At 32.4% G+C, this 18466-nt stretch overlaps 1 protein-coding gene across 1 annotated transcript in view; it reads left to right on the plus strand.

Annotated features, from left to right (window-relative positions):
• The window catches only part of B4, a 25254-nt gene extending 7062 nt beyond the window's left edge, over positions 1 to 18192 (plus strand). Inside the window, exons 3-7 of the mRNA XM_014424384.2 lie at positions 1651 to 1794; positions 4759 to 4919; positions 5389 to 5545; positions 6529 to 6694; positions 16803 to 18192. Coding sequence (XP_014279870.1) covers positions 1651 to 1794; positions 4759 to 4919; positions 5389 to 5545; positions 6529 to 6694; positions 16803 to 16998 — 824 coding nt within the window. The 3' untranslated portion in view covers positions 16999 to 18192. The remainder of the gene's footprint in view (positions 1 to 1650; positions 1795 to 4758; positions 4920 to 5388; positions 5546 to 6528; positions 6695 to 16802) is intronic.
• Positions 18193 to 18466: the final 274 nt, after the last annotated feature.

Genomic DNA, 18466 nt, shown 5'->3' on the forward strand with positions numbered 1-18466 from the left:
TGTTTCCTACATTTTGTTTTGATTTCTCATTTATTTCTGATTCAGAATTTTCATCAATTTCTAATTCACAATTTCCATTAATTTCTAATTCACAAAATTCATTAATTAAAATAGTTTCCGTAAGACAACTTTGTTTCAACTCCAATTTATTTGATTCAATTTTGTTTCCTACATTTTGTTTTGATTTCTCATTTATTTCTAATTCACAATTTTCGTTAATTCCAAATTCAAAATGTCTAACTTTTTCATCAACATTTTCATCTAATAATTCCGAGTTATTTATTGTTAAATTAGTTTCAACCACTTCAATTTTTTCATCTACTTTATTTTCTAACCCCATTAATCTTACCCTGTTTTCTTCCCATGCCTCCATGTTTGTTTTTTCTATTCGATCCCCCATTTTTTCTAAAGCCATCATTAATTGTTGAAACATGCCATTATTTAAAAAATTATCATTATTATTCACCTTTGAATTTGCTCCCACTAATTCATTTTCATGGACACTATTTTCTACCGGTAAGTCATTCCTACCTCTAATGTTTTGGACAACATTATCTTCATCATTTTCATTTGATACTACCACCATATCATTCAAATTTCCAAGAATCACCTCTTTAGAATCTCTACAATCAGTTGTCCTAACATTATCCTCCATCATTAACATTAACTACGTAAGTTATAAAAAATATACAAAAATAACCTTTCTAAAGGCTGTGTTCTGATTGCCGTGACCTAATTTGTAAAGAATTAGCCCACACCTGTTGGGCGACAAAATGTAATAATTTTAAAATTATTAAAAATAAAAATAAAATGAATTTCGATCGTTTTATATTCCTTTTTTCAAATATAAGAGAGATAATTTGGGTTCAAATTAAGAACTTTAATATCAAATAGATAATATAATTTTATTATATAAAAAGACTCTTAATCTCAGGGTGTGTTGTTGCTAGGCAATCAGAAAAGGCATTTACAATAATTACAATTAATTAAATTAAAATCTATTTTACACATGTATCTATTTTTATGTATAACAAAACTAACCAAGTTCACGATCTTCCTTTTTGATGATTCCTGGTATCTTCTTTTTTCTATTGTTCTGTCCTAGCGTCCAAAATGGCTTCCTTCTTGACAGAAATTGATGAGGACCTCCTCATCCTGAAGACATCCTTTCACTTCCGCGCCCCAACAACGAATGAATCTCCAAAACCAAGCCTGCCTCGATGTTCCATGTAAACATCAATTGCCGCACAACAGTTAGGGATTTTTGCAATTTGATTTACTTTCTGAATATTATTCTCTAGCACTGTTTCTTGATTTCTATTTTTCCTTTAATTTACTGTATTTTCAATTACGATGGGAAGAGTTAAAATAGTTTTTATGATATTTGAATCTGCTCAACATGGCCTTGATTCAACGGACTTGTCGACTGAAGAATACGTACCACCATCTTGGCTTTGTTTTGAATCATGAAGTTATTATAGACAATGAAAATTGGTTAGCTTACTTTTTGATTTAAAATAACAAATAACAATATTAAAATGATACATAAAATAAAACATATTAAAAACCCTTTATACATAAAAATATACTATTTACTAAAAAAGAGCATATTACAATATATATATGTGTGTATATCTTTTTTGTTTTTAGGATGGTTTTCTGTCGTCACTGAAAGGGGTCAAATTAAAGCGAAATGCTACACTATTATTCAGCGCCTAATCTCATCGCAGATATCCTCTTTTCTTACAATTGCAGATTTAATTGCTTACACTCTTAATGACAGAAATAGTATTGGTGAGTAATAATTTTGTTTTACTGATATTCCTTTTCCTTCATTAAAAATTATTTTTAAAATATTAAGAACAGTTTTACCAAAGTTATAAGTAGTTCCATTATATAGAAATTGATTTTAGTCATTTATATTAGTTTTTATTCCCTCACTTAATTTCCAAGAAATAAAAAAATTAAGAAAAACAATGAATAATGAAAGAATTTATGAAGAAGATGGTCAGGGGTGCTGTCAAAAGAGAACAAAAATAGTTCATAACTATTTATTTGCCAACATTTCGCCCCACTTTGTAGAACTTCATCAGGGCTAAAAAGATACAAAAACAACTAAAAACACTTTGACATAGTAAGACAATAAGGTACAAAATATAAATATCAAGGTAAGATTAAAATTATGTAAAAAGAAATGAAACAAAAATTAGATACAAATGAAAGAAAAGTAGAGATAAAATAGTACTAATATGAAATAAACAATGTTAATAATACAAAAAATTGTGCAAACCATTTTAACCTTATAGTTTATATTATTATTGTTTTATACGAGAAGATGGTTGGGGGTGCAGTCAAAGTGAAACACAAATAAGTTAATGTAACCTAATTAATCTATCTAGCTCCCGATCTTTCCAACATTGTTCTTAATGATTTGCTCGATTCCGTTATCCCACTCTTTCCAGTTGACATTATTCTTACTAAAAAATATGTATATGATCTCCTCCTTGTCTTAAATCCCTGACATCTTAACCGCCTTTAATTCTTACCATCCACGCCTTAATTTTACTATTGAAATTAAAAATAATAATTCCTTTCCGTTCCTTGACCTCCTCATCATAAGAAACCCAGACAACACCATATCCACTGACTGGTACACCAAACCTACCTACTCAGGCAGACTTCTAAATTACCACTCCCAACATCCTTACAATCAAAGAATTAATGTAGCCACAAACCTTATTCACCGTGGCCTTTCCCTTTCCGACTCCCGATTCCATGAAAAAAACACACACCACATCAAACAAATACTCTTAACTAATAACTTCCCTCTCCATATCATTCATAAACTTTTACACAACTACAAAAATCGTCTCACCATTTCACCTAATTCTTCACAACCCCTTTCTTCCCCTTCATACCGATCACTACCATATATCCCCTCTTTTTCCGACAACATTCAAAAACTCTTACGTTCTGCTATACCTAACCTTCGTATTGCCTTCAGACCTCACAACACACTATCTAATATTTACACTAAACTAAAAGGCCCTATCCCTCCTCTACACCAATCACATATTATATACCGCATCCTTTACTCCACCCTTAATTGTAATTCTGCTTACATAGGCGAAACCAAAAATCTCTTAAAAGACCGTATCAAGCAACACAAATATTCTATTTCCTCACATAATCATTCTGCCTCTAAACTTTCGGAACATTCTCTTTCTTTAAATCATTCCTTCGATTTCGAAAAAACGTCTATACTTGCTACAGTTCATAACCATGACAAAAGGCTCATCTCTGAAAGTCTCTATATCCAATTAGAACCTTCTTCCGTCAATTTAAAAACTGACAAGAACAACTTATCATTAACATATTCACAAATAGTTAATTTATTAAAATTCTTTTTTATTTTCTATACTTACTGTGGTTGTTATCTTGTTCTGTTGTTAGCCCTGAAGAAGGCTAGAAACTCTAGCCGAAACGTTGGCACAATTAAATAGGTTACACCAAGTTATTTGTGTTTCACTTTGACTGCACCCCCAACCATCTTCTCCTCGTACATAATCCACGGTCAACTATCTCTCATTATTATTATTTTATGTTCCTGTTCTTTTTCATATTTACATTGGACATTAGAGACATAGTATTACAGATGGGAGACTATTCTACCTAAGTATTTTTTTTTTTTTTAGGAAGATAGATAGAAATCTTCAAAAAGTTGTGATCTATGAATAGGCCCTTACTTATCCATCCAATGGGATTTGTGCCCATGAAAACACTGTTGGTATTTCCTACCCATATCGACTTGCAAACTCTAATCTAACTATCAATCTGCCTCCTATTATGTACCTTTATTTGTACTATACTATAGATATAAATTTTAAAATTTCAGTATCTTCGTTCATTCCTCATTTTTATCTTCTGTTATATAATTTTAAATCATTATAAGCTAGACAAATGGCCTTCTACATGTACATTGTTATTATCCCAAGGAGACTAGGTTTCCCAGAATAAAATTACTTTTTATTTCATTAAAACCACCTCCTGTTTTTCTCCTGTTTCCCAACCTCCTTGGGATGACCATCAGGCATTACATCATAAAGGGAAGTAGCTGTTTGCCCTCTCATCGAGTTAGGCTAGCTTCTGGCTCATCTTTTCTTTTCCACCTAGCTCAGTTTTTTTATAGTGCTGTAGGATCTTATCAATAGTTGGTGGTGATTTAGAGACATGTTAGAACTCTCTCTCTCCCGGAAAGTGGAGATAGAAGAAGAATATATGTTCCTCCCTCTCTTCTATTTATGGGCGAACTGAACATTGTTCTAGTTTGTCCAGCATAAATATATTCTGGTTGTTCCGAGAGCAGCCATGTCCCTTTAACAACTGGGTGAGATAGTAGTCAATCTCACCATGCTTGCTGTCCATCCAGAGTCAGATTTAGGGAACCAACCTGTGAGTTCATCTCCCTCTCTATGCTATATCCAAGCAGCCTTACCATCTGTTACCTATCTCATTTCTTTCTTCAAACCTGGGCATGCGGTCAACTCTATTATATAAGCACTTTCTCTTTCCAGAGGTCAGAGCTCTACTAGTGACACTTTGACCACCACACATGCCCCTTTGTGTTTTTGTATGTATTTTTCTGAATAAAATGAATTTTTTAACTTGTATAATATTTTAAATATATATTTATTTATTATTACATTTCAAGACCTATAATGTAGCATTAATTGTATGCATTATATTGAAAACAATCAGGGAAAAAACAGCACTACTGCAAGATTACTATAAAAGGTGGGCAAGTCTTAAAGCTGTTAGCAGTTTACGAAGATGTTGGAAATAACAGCCCAACAAAAAAATCAACATCTTCCAATCTAGACAACCATCGTTATGCTCAGTGTCTTACACAAAGTGATCAGGTAATTGTATTATCATTTCACTTCATTTTATACTTAATAATATATTTATTTATAATTTTTACTATCTTTATCTCTACCAGAGGTAAGGAAGATAGTAATTTTGGATTATGAAGACTGTTAAATCTGATAAAATATAAAAAAACGATGCACTCGGTAAAAACGTTTTTATTAAGAGAAGTAATCATTAATAAAATGGATTTCATCATGATTCAGATTCTTTCTATTGTTATATTTCCCTGCCTACTACTGGTGGAAAAATTTGTCACCTTAATTCAGTTTAAAAAATTATAATAATTTATTTTGGACAAAATCTAATCAAAGTAAATGACATTTGAGGGAAGTTTAATAATTTAAAACTAGTATTGAAAAGTAAACTATGAGTAAAATAACATCATAAGAATAGAATCAAAACAATTCCTTTTCAATAAATTAGTAATTTATTGATCCTTTGAACTTTTTGTTGTGATAGGTGATCTATGTGCCCATCTCTACAACAGGTCAGTTTTATGCAACAGCCTGCAACAGGAGAGATGACAGTGTCCAGAAAGTTTACCAACTAACAAGATTATTGAAGACTTTCCCCCTCCCTGTCAGGGTATGCATTGTAAATGGCTGCAAGGCCCAAGGTAATTAATTTCACTCATAAATCTACCCATGTGTTTAGCATAATTAACAATTAAACTTGGCTTTTTATAAGTTTCCTATAGTACCTTAATAATGTCCTTCCTGAGGCAAGTATTGTTAGCTATTTTGTGGGTGTCTTAAAGCTCTTATTATTCTCCTCTCTGGCTGCCTGTTGGATAATGGCAATTGAATATGTTACATTTTTAAGAGGTACCTTTGGGCATTCCTATTGGGCATAAGTTCATTTATGAAAAACAAAAATGGGGATCAACCATTTGACAATATCAAGTAAGGATTTCTCTGGAATATAGCAGTGGGGGAATATCTAAAGGAATGCACTATATATCAAGTATTGCAACTCCTTTCTTTAGATTGTTTATAATATTTCTATTTAAGATTAAGTTTTTATATATATTTTGATATATTCCTAATGATGAAATATGATTTTAAATTGTACTATATTCCTTTTTACTATGGACTATTCTTGGAATCTTTGAAAACAAATATTCTAAAAAAGTAAATGATATATTTTTATTTGAACTCTATTCTTATTATGTGAAAATTTATCAGAAAAATCTTTTATCATCATTTCTACACATCACTATGGTGATGATAATGATTTCATTGATATCTAAGAGAAGGGGGGTACTGCAAATATCACCAGGTAGTTATTTAATAGTAGAACTGAAAACTTCATGACACTTAGTAGTCTGTTTACAGTGGTCAAAAACACTGTTTTCTTTAAAATGGAAAATTAAATCGCTTAATTTCTTTTTCATTTTAAAATAAATATTACCATTCATGGGTTTAATTTTAACCAAATGATATGTAATTGTTAACTCCTACCAAAAATTTAAAATATTAGAATAAAAGTGACTAAATAACCTGAAGTATAGTGAATATTAATTTGATTGGTGTAAACAACATAAAAATGTGGTTAGAAGAAAAAAAAATTGAAATTAACTGAATATTGGATTTATTATAGGGTCAATGGTACTTGAAATGTATAAGACAGAAGAAGTGATACTTGCATGCTGCCTTGGAAGAGAGAAAAAACTTTTAGAAATTGATATCAACTCTAAATTTCTAATTGTTGATGATCAAATAAAAACAACTGACCATGATATCAAGTCTGCTCTTCAGTATACTAGGTGAGCGTTCTACACAGTAGTTTCATATTCTTACTTCAATGTTCAAATTCATTGATGTTATTCCTCTTGTATTATTTTCTATGAACCTTTACCTTGTTCATTACTCTCTTACACTTAACATAAGCCACCCATTATTTTTCATTGTCTGTCATAGTGTTTAATTTGTAGATTCAATTTATTTATTTATTTTTTCAGTTTTCTAGACACCACTTGCATATCTTATATTATACACATCTCCTTACCTACATGATATTATATTTCATCTGTCACTGTTTTCAATCTACTACCATCCAATTCCACGATTATCAATCAATTTAAAATTTTTTTTATTATTCAATTATCAGTTATCAATTTTTTATTATTTATGATTTAATTCAATATTTTGTATATTTCTAAATCTGTTTATATACTATTCCTTTTCAATTGTATGTTTCTCTAAATGTTGTTGTTATCTCTTTTGTTCTATAGCCCTGATGAAGACCTGAAATTCAGGTCGAAACGTCGGCATAAAATAAATAAATATGGTTTTGTTTATTTATGTTGTTCTTTGCTGACCGCACCCCCCGACAAACTTCTCTAATCATTAATCTACGGTCAACTATCTACACCTCATTATAAATTAATTTTATTCATTTCCAATTCTAAGAGCACCTATAGCACACAGAGCCTTAGGCCATCCACTTTATTCATTGACCTGTGAAAAAGACCAAGTAGTGTTTATTTTTTAGTAGATTGTGAACACCATTAGGCCAGTAACAAAATAAATTTGGCAATTCCGAATCCTTGTGGAAGCTGAGTAGTAGCGAAAAAACATCAGCATTTTTGCTATTTTTTTGTTATAGCATCTAAACTGGTCTTCCTAACAATATTTTTTCTATTATTAATCATATTTATTATTATAGCAGAATTAAAGATCATCGAAGCAAACTTAATATTTTAACTTAGGTTTAGGAATGTGGTTGAGAAAAACAATTTTTACCAACTTTGACATGAAATTCAATATAGTGACTTTAAGATGTTAATACTATAGAAGCAACTGGTCTAAATTAAACGTTAAATTTCAATTTAAAGTTGTAGAGCATAAACTTTTATATTTTTAGTGAGTATTTTACTTTTCTAATCTAAATACGATAAAACACCTGGTGTGACTCATTCACAGCCAATGAGGAATGAATCACATTTTCTCTGTTATTTGTGAATCCATATGTATTCCAAGCTGCTTTAAATTAAAATATAAACTTGGTACAAATTGATAGCTCTTAGCATGTAAGTGATGAGGTAATTCTAAAAAATTGAAGTTTTGATCAAATATACATGTGGAGATGTGAAATGTTCTATTTCTCGTGAAAGTTTATCTGTGAGTTTCAATTGTACATCTCAAGTTATTAACTCTTAAATTAATTAATTTTAACTTTATTAATGAGTTTTAATTCTGCATACCAGTTTTAGAGTTAATTTTTCACAAACTGCTGAATGTATCATGAGAAATGAAATATTTTCAAATTTCTATATCTTATAATTGACCAAAATAAAAACATAAGGTACTCACTGAAAGCCAAGTCTGATGATAAACAACTTTTATCCTATTAATTATTTTATCTTAAGTTATTTAAAATTTAGTTAGATTACACATGGGTAAAGTACTTGTTATATTCATTGGAAGTTATATTTTGGTTCATATGTGGGCAACTCCCGGCCCGCTGTAAGGTTTGATCCATCCCACGAGAAATTTTGAAAAACCCAATTAAAAAAAATATTACACTACTTACTCATACTCACAGAATCAAGATAGCGAGCAAGCCGAGTGACAGCAATCTTCAAAGGCTTTGATGTTTGCCGCCTCACTCGTGGCGCAATGAAAGATTATTGCTTCTCAATTGTTCTACATCAGACGATTCTAGATCATTCCCTCACTTTGCCTATTTAAGCGGGTGGATGGCCCAAACTTTAGTTCAGTTCTATTTGAGCTACCAAGGTTATAACTTTGACAAGTGATATCCTAGTAAACTGCTAGTGCTGTCAATTTGCTTTGTGACTGTGTGCATCTTGAGTGTTACTAATTATATTTTGTTATTAAGTTTATCGAACAAAAAGTAAACGAAAATGATGTCTGGTGGAAAGAAACAAAAAGTAGATGCAAAGGGTCGCCAGTTTTAAGAAAAATGGACTGAAGAATTCTTTTTTATCTTGCACAATGGTAAGCCTATTTGTTTACTGTGTAATGAATCCATTTTAGTGATGAAAGAATTCAATATAAAGAGGAATTACTCAACTAAGCATTCTATGCTGCACTCACTGACAGGACAAATAAGAAAGGACAAAATCCAGAAGCTTACCGCAAATTTGGAAAAACAGCATTTCATAAACAAAGAACACAACATGATAATGTTGTGAAAGCTAGTTTTATAGTTAGTTCAAAATTGGCAAAGTCATTAAAACCATTTGCCGAAGGAGAATTTATCAAGGAGTGTATGTTAGAAGTTTGCAGTCCTGTTGTGTCCTGAAAAGAAAAATGAATTTGGAAAAATTAGTTTATCAAGACTGTTGTCTGACAGAAATGATGGCTAATGATATAAAAACAACATTGACTGACTGTATAGCTGGTTTTGAATCATTTTCCATAGCATTTGTCCAAAACAGTTCAACTGGCTATATTTATTCGAGGTGTTGGTAAAGAGTTCACTGTTACTGAGGAATTGCTTGCTTTACAGCCGCTAAAAGAAACCACTCCAGGAGAGGACATTTTTAATGAAATTCAAAAGGTATTCACAAGTTTTGGCTTGCCATGGTCAAAATTAGTTGGTGTATGCACAGATGGTACTCCTTTTGTGGTCGGCTTATGTAAAGGTTTCATCGGAATTTTGAATGAAAAAGCAACTGAATGATTTGATAGTCCTTCATTGCATTATCCACTAACAGAACTTGTGTTCTAATTCCATTCGACTCCAGAATGTTATGAATGTGGTAGTAAAAACCATCAATTTTATTCAATCCTGAGGGTTTAACCATCGTCAGTTCAAGGTGTTTTTGGATGAAATATCAGCCGAATATGGCCATGTAACATATCATTGTGAAGTCAGATGGCTAAGCAAAGGGAAAATGCTGAAATGGTTTTATGAGCTTAGAAATGAGATAGCGGATTTTGTGCAAATAAAAGATAAACCACTATTTGAATTGAGTGACCCAAAGTGGATATGTGACTTAGCATTTCTGGTCAACCTTAAAGGTTATTTGAATGATTTAAATTTGAAATTTCAAAAACAAAGACAGTTAGTAAATGATTTGTACAGCCATTTGAAAGCGTTTCAGAACAAAATCCACTTGTGGGAGGCACAGATGCTGTTTGGTAACAATAATCATTTCACCACACTCTCTGCATATGAAAATATTGCTTATCTCAATATGCTGAAGAACTCAAGTTACTGTCGGAGCAATTTTCGAACAGATTTAGCAATTTCAAAAACATGGAAGACTGTTTCAATTTATTTGCTACTCCAACAAAAAGTAATGTACAAAATGATCCAATAAACTTGCAAATGGACTTGATTGAGGTTCAAGAAAAATCACTCCCAAAATCTAAATTTGAAGACGTGGAGTTGTGCAATTTCTACAAAAAATACCTTGAAGAAGATCATTTTCTGCATCTTCGCAAGAAGATTGATTTGTGCATTTGGCAGTACTTATAAATGCAAACAGTTCTTTTCAATGTTGAAAGTTAATAAATCAAACCATCATATGAGTTTGGCTTACGATAATTTGGAAAATTCTTTATGTCTTTGTATCTGTGGAATTAATCCAAACATCGATGGATTAGTTTCCCAAATTCAAGCTCAAGTGTCTCATTGATTTTGTTATCACTATTTAACTTTTGTAGTTTATAATTATTCCAAATTTCACGATTTAATTATTATGTTGTACCTATTTTTTTCATGTCATTTTGTTATTTTTAATAAATTGTATTATAACAACAATGTCGTATTATCTCATGTCTGATATCTATCATTAAAAATTACGACTGTCCATTATATGTTTAAAAATTAGTGGAAAAAGGAATCCATTTCTTTTTTTTTTTTTTAAAAAAGCACAATTATAGCTATATCTAAGGTGTAATCGATGGGGGTATGACAAAATGTTGATAAGACCAAAATTGTAGATTTTGTAAAATACATGACTCCTGGTGCAATCCTTTTTTGTTGATAGGTATAACTTCAAATCACAATAAATCTTTAAAACAGACCTAATTGATATTACAGTTGGTCCACCATTTTTATTTTATTTAAGGGTTAAACATTGAAAATTTTATATTTTTGAATTTCCCTGTTGGATACAGGCTAATAGCTAAAAGTTCCTAATTCATACCTCATGATTAGTAGTAGATTAGACTTTGTACAGCTGTGTGACAAAATTTTGCAACCTCATCGTAACTAACACACATCGGTCTCACTCAAGATCTAGTGGTCAACTATCACATTTTCCACTTATTCCTTCATATGTACAGATGAATGGGTAATTGACTGTTAGTCTTCAGTGGGAGGGGTGTGTGTTAATTGCCATGGTTGCTAGACATTTATTACTAGCTTAAAGGTTTTCTTAGGTGAAAAACTCAGGGTCAAATAGTTGTATTGCTCGAGAAGATTGCTGTGAAATTCGAAGAAAATTTATCGTAAGGTTAAGAAGATATCCAGAGAAACATGTGAGCCACATGCTGGCTTGAGGTTGGCAAAAGTGAAAACTTGGTATTTGAATGTATCCAGTAGATAGAGCTTGAAGAAAGAAGGGCTGAAATTCTGAGATATGACAAATAAAAAAAGAAAAAAAAAGGAAGTTACAGATTTTACAAAATTTAGGAGTCAGCATTGCTAAATGTTGCCATGTGATAGAGGAAAGTGAAAAATTTAAGTTGGTTCATAGGATAAATTGAAATAAAACTTAAAGAAAGAATGTCAGGAATCCATGGTTTAAGTGAGGAATTAAATTTTGAATTTAGTACACTCTTAAAGCCTCAGATATCCTTTGAAATTAGGATACCCAAAGGTGGGTAAAGTACAATGAGGCTAAGTGGAGTGATTGGTTGGAACTTGTAACGGTCAGAATGGACAGTAACAATTCCTCTGAAGACAAAAGTGACTGTAACGCTGGGTTAAGTCAGAAGAAGGGTCTCCATGGATAAAAGTGACCTTAAACAGTGGGTTAGGGAGTAGTGACTCCATGGTTACACAGTGACTTTAACAGCGCATCCATGTGTAATAATTAATATTAATGGTTGTGAGGCATAGGTGACAAGACTTTAAGTGTGAAATTTAAATCCTAAAATATCAGGAGAAAAGACCTAATCAAAGATTATGAGAAAGCAGATGAGGGTTGTAGACACCTGTAGGAAGGGCGGGATCAAGTAAGTCCTCAAAAATCACTAAATGGGTTATAAACCTGGAAGTTGATGAATCCATGAACCTTGTGAAAATTGAAGAAACAATGAGGATGAAGAAAGAGAAGACAAAGAGACTGTTGGAAGATGACAAGGCAAAGTTAGTTATCAAGTAACGGATGAATGAGATGAAGAAGGAACGGTGAGATGCTAAGTGGGCACTACACTAACAAAGGGGTATTTAAACACTAACTCTGAAGGCTCGTTGAAGAGCATGGAAAGTGATTATTAAGATAGAGTTATTATGAAATGGAGACACTTGGCACCAAATCTATACTGAAAATAACGGCATAGATGGAAAGTCTGACATCCCTAATAAAGGAAAGAAAATTAGAGGAGAAATGTTTGTTGCCAAAGGCTGTCGCACCAGTGGTTCCTGTTCCCTGAAAATTTGAAGGAGAAAATGTAGAACTGCTGATTGACATGATGAAGAAAAAGATAATGTAGTTCCAAAAGGGAATGAAGCAGAGAGAATTTAGAAGAGGCTAACTTTCTCTGACAAACCAAAAAAGGTTCAGATCGTATGAGGCTAGTTCAAGAGGCTGTGGAACTCATACTGCATATAGCACAAGAGCCCTTGGAAAAAAAAAGCAAATATCTCACCCCAATTTCCGAATTCATAAATGTAAACTACTTATAGTTAGGAGTCAAAATTGATGAGTCTGGCAATCCAGTTCAGGGGAGTATAAAAATGGCGGCCGTTCCAAAAAGTTACAAAAACTCAAAAAATGCAGTTATTTCATACCTCTTTGTTCTTGACTCATATGAAACTAGGGTTGATACTGATACAAAAGAAACCTGTCTGCCAAGCTTGTGCTTTGCCGCACGTTGTGCAGACGCGTTCCAAAATTCAACTTTAAAAACTCAAAAATCCAGTCATTTCATACCTCTTGGTTTTTGACTCATATGAAACTAGGGTTAATGCTAACAAAGAAAAAACCCGTCTGCCAAGATAGTGATGTGCCGCGTGTTGTGCACACGCGTTCCAAAATTCAACTTTATGTACTCAAAAATGCAGTTATTTCATACCTCTTGATTATTGACTCATATGAAACTAGGGTTGGTACTGACACAAAAGAAACCTGTCTGCCAAGCCAATGCTGTGCCGCGCGTTTTGCAGACGCGTTCCAAAACTCAACTTTATGAACCCAGAAATGCATTATTTCACACCTCTTGATTATTGACTCATATGAATCTAGGGTTGGTACTGACACAAAAGAAACCTGTCTGCCAAGCCAATGCTGTGCCGCGCGTTTTGCAGACACGTTCTAAAATTCAACTTTATGAACGCAAAAATGCAGTTATTTCGTACCTCTCGATTCTTGACTCATTTGAAACTAGAGTTAGTACCAACACAAAAGAAATTTGTCTGCCAAGCTAGTGCTGTGTCACGCGTTGTGCAGACGCGTTCCAAAATAGGACTGTGGAAACCCGAAATTCGAATTATTTACGGTTAGTGATTTATATCTTTCATTTTATTTATTACATTTTTTATCAATCTGAAATTTGACGAGAAAACTAAGTTTTATCTATAAAGGTAGCGCTCTTTCAATTGATTAATTTCCTGATTGTTGGTTTTTCTCATGAAGTACATGAAATGTACTTTAGTAACAAACATCATTGTTAGTAGAAAAGTCGTTGTTAGAAATCCAATCAAAGCAAGTTGAATAAACTCCAAAAAATATTGTAATTAGATAATTAGTTTTTAATTAATATTTCATTGTTATTTTATGTTAATTTTCTTTTCTGTTTGCCTGTTTCAATAATTCCAATTTCGTATGCATATTTATCAAATAACGTGTACAAATATTTCTTTAAAAAAATTATTAAATAGGCTAGAAATATCTTGCCGGATATAATACAAATTTTGAAAGTTGAATTTTGTATTTCGTCTGCACAAGCTTGGAAGACAGGTACGAAAGAAACCTCAAGTAAATAAAGTCGAAAAAAATTCGAATTTGGAGTTTCCATAGTTGAATTTGAGAGATGTGTTCTGCACAACGAGCGGTACAGCATTACCTTGGCAGACAGGTTTCTTTTGTGTCTGTACCAAGCCTAGTTTGATATGAGTCAAGAACCAATAAGTATGAAATAACTGCATTTTTCAGTTTTTAAAGTTGAATTTTGGAAACGCGTCTGTACAACGCGCGGCACAGCACTAGCTTGGCAGACAGGTTTCTTTTGTGTCTGTACCAACCCTAGTTTCATATGAGTCAAAAACCAAGAGGTATGAAATAATTGCATTTTTTTGAGTTCATAAAGTTGAATTTTGGAACGCGTCTGAACAACGCGCGACTCAGCTCTAGCTTGGCAGACAGGTTTCTTTTGTGTCATTACTAACCCTAGTTTCATATGAGTCAACAACCAAGAGGTATAAAATAACTGCATTTTTCAGTTTTTAAAGTTGAATTTTGGAACGCGTCTGAACAACGCGCGACTCAGCTCTAGCTTGGCAGACGGGTTTCTTTTGTGTCAGTGCCAACCCTAGTTTTATATGAGTCAAAAACCAAGAGGTATGAAATAATTGCATTTTTTGAGTTCATAAAGTTGAATTTTGGAACGCGTGTGCACAACACGCGACTCAGCTCTAGCTTGGCAGATGGGTTTTTTCTTTGTTAGCACTAACCCTAGTTTCATATGAGTCAAAAACCAAGAGGTATGAAATGACTGGATTTTTGAGTTTTTAAAGTTGAATTTTAGAACGCGTCTGCACAACGTGCGGCAAAGCACAAGCTTGGCAGACAGGTTTCTTTTGTATCAGTGCCAACCCTAGTTTCATATGAGTCAAGAGGTATGAAATAACTGCATTTTTTGTGTTTTTGTTACTTTTTAGAACGGCCGCAATTTTTAAACTCCCCTGAACTTGATTGGCAGACTCGTCAATTTTGAATCCCTAATGTAGTTTACATTAGTGAATTCAAAAATTGGGGTGAGATAACTGCCTTTCTTTTCCTCTTCGGCTACCAATTCGGAGTTGCCATCAGGGAAGGAGTTTAAGGACACTGATGTGGAGATGGAGATAGTGAGGGTAATCCAGAATCTCAGTGTCTTAGTTAAAATCAGAGGAATGGAAGAAACAAAGAGGGTGTATAAAGTGAGTGTATGGAAGGATAAATGTCAGTGAGGGTAGCAAGTTGAGGAGACTCTGTTTGGACATCTGAGGTGTCCCTAGAGATTGGGATGTTTTAGACTTCGGGAGGGTCCTGTGAAAAAGGTTGATGAGATCAAGAAGTTTGAAGATAGCCAGGAATGCATAAAGGCTTGCTTTGCCAGCCTCGATAGGAATGGGCTTAAGAAGACATGGTTAATTGAGGTCCACCCTGTAACAAGGATAGAAATTAAAGAAATAAAAAGTAATGGTGAAGTCTAGATGTGAGAGACTACCTGGATCCCCGAGTATGTCAGGGGTATGGTCACCTAATTCCTAGGAGGTATGGTGCTGAAGGATGTGAAAGAAAGAGAAATGGAGATCCACTGGAATGCAAATTTATAGAAATGCTGGCTAGGAGAAACAGCAGATGGAAGTGATTATGATCAAGAGCACAAGATTTGTATAGGATTCAAGAAAGATGGGGAAGAATAAGATGCAGTCCTAATAGAAAGATGTGCAAAGATGCTCACTGCATCATGGTATATTATTGGGTCACTTATAGTGAATTTATTTTCAAAGTAAGTAAAAATTATTTTTTCAACCATATTATATTAGACATTCATTTGAGGCAGATTTTAGTGTTCTTTCATTTTTGTAATAAATAAATTTTCACTAAGAAGCCCTGTTTAGAAATTCCAAATTAAATCTTCCAAAACCAAGGAATTCCAAACCATATATTCATAAGAGCAGAAATTTTGATATTTTTTCATAACTCAGTTTCCACAGTGCTTTCAATTTTGGTAAGTTGGTTTCTTACTGGTCCTACTGATCCCTAAAACATACAAACAAATTAAAACTACCCTACCTTTTGTACAGCAGGTTCTATTTTTTGGATAAAGTGTCTGGCCTACCTATATAATGACAAAACATTCTAGACTCTGAGTTCTACGTGGGTAGATACCATCTTGTTTCTTATTAATGCACTATGGCATTTAACAGATCATTCTTTATACAATTTTTTTTTCTGTCTGAAATCCTATTTCTTCCTTCATTCATTGTTTATTTACTTTTTTCATGATTTAAAATTGGAAATGGTAAATAAACCTTCTTAACCCTTCTACTATTATTAATATATGTTTAAAGTAATGTCCTTCTTACATTTATGTTTACAAACATTTTTGTAAAATTTATTTTTCTGATATTTCACTTCTTTTTATTTATTTATTTTTTTAAATTAATTTTATTTTGATCTGTATTCTTACTTTCACTTACCCATAAATTAAATATACAGGAAAGGGATACATCACTGTTTATCACGGTTATGCCCTCAATAATTTATCATTTTATGTAAAAGTTCAGATGTCAAGTAATGTTCCATTTTATCTATTAATTGCTTCAAGAAAACAAGATCATCTAATGTTCTTTGTAAAATGCCCATTAACTTATCAAATCGCTACTTGATCCATCTCTTCCCACTCATTATAAGTTTAGGTTTCTCAGCGCATATTAATAAGCATAATGACTATCTTTCATGTATAGCTAATTTCTTTATTATAAAAAAGATTTTTTTGAATATACTATATTACTTTTAGATTAAACTGGGATAGTTGGAGAGGTCAACCGAAAATAGCACATTATATATACAAAAAGACTCATCAGAAGGAGAAAAGCTACAGTGATGCACTACCAAATTCCAATGTTGATATTAGTAAGTGTATTGTTGAGTTGCCTTATGTGGAAGTTAAGGACAGCATTGAGGAGGCAGTTTATGCAGAAATCACTAGTTGAATGTTGACAATTTCGCAAGATGTTATAACCGCTAATTTATGATATTTATAGTTATATTTACATTTACCCATGATCAATGGAGTTGGATTGAATAAAAATAATAAAGATAATAATAATAATAAGAGCTCGATAATATTTTTTTTAAAAACTGACTAAATTTCTCCCTAGGCACCATGTTATTTTTTTTACAGGAAATAACAAAAACTGGGACTAAACAGTATACTGCTCACATTGCCCCTCTACTGACACCTATCTGAATTGTGATATTAGCCACTGGCGAGAATATATCTTTACAAAGAAAAAGAAACAAAGAACACTTCCGTGTAATTCTCATATCTTTTACATTGATACTCTTATTCGCTCTCAGCTCCACACTACCTCTCTCTCCTCACTCCTCCGCTGTTCCCAATTTACTTATCTATCCTCTATTTATCTATGAAGATATTAAACAGTGTTCTCATCACCATATTACACTCCTTCCTTTCCTCATTAAAAATTAAGTTAATGGAATAAAGGAAAAAGAAAAGGCCTATCTAACTATCGACTCCTCTTGAGGATCCAACAGTCTAGGACTCCACTACAATGGGTGCTACCAACTTTTTAATTTGATATTTGTTATATTTGAGTGGCAGCTTGCTCAAGAAGTACGCTGCAGCATCTAATTGATCGTGAGCTATTTGGCCCACATGGTAATCGATGTGTCTGTGTCAAAAGGTTGTAGACTTTTCTGCTTTTATCCTAGGCAGGCTTCAGGTTTTTCCTTACTAGTTCAAATAGATCTGACATTTTTTCTGTCTTGGATTAGTGCTTTACCTTTCGAAAACAAATTATTTTGGCTTTAAAATGGGAAAAACCATATTTATAGATAATTGGAACAGAACAGTAGAAAACACTTAATAAAAAAAATTTATTGGGAATGTATTACCAACTCTATTAATAACTGATAAAGAGCGAAACTCATCGTTATTTTTTCTGGAAATAACGAAAACCGGGACCAAACAATATAATACTTGAGGTGCCCATCTATAAACACATACCTGAACTGTGGCCTCTGGTGAATTGGTTTATCTTCAAATTTAGATAAACAGCAACCGTAGGTGAAATATCTACTCACCTATTGAATTAAAGTAACATTAATTGAAAAAAAAAAAATTGTAAATAAAACAAGCAGAAGCAGTATTAGAAAAACAAAACTTGAGCTATATTTTTAAAAAATGTAATAAAAGGTATGTTATACAAAACAGAGAAAAAATAAAATAAAATATTCTTTTAAAATCAAACCAAAACAAAAGTAAAACTGATTCTTATATGCTGAATTCAGAATTTATAAAGAAGAAAAACCTTATATACAAAGAAAAACTGTCATATACAAACGACAAGAACAAAACTTAATTGAGTTGACATTACTTTAATATACAAAGAAAAAAAGTTTATTTCAGACCACACAGTCTTCTATGTTATTGTTGTA

The sequence above is a fragment of the Halyomorpha halys genome, unplaced genomic scaffold, assembly GCF_000696795.3.
Source record: "Halyomorpha halys isolate HHAL.00 unplaced genomic scaffold, Hhal_1.1 Scaffold468.1, whole genome shotgun sequence".
Classification (NCBI taxonomy): Eukaryota; Metazoa; Arthropoda; class Insecta; order Hemiptera; family Pentatomidae; genus Halyomorpha; species Halyomorpha halys.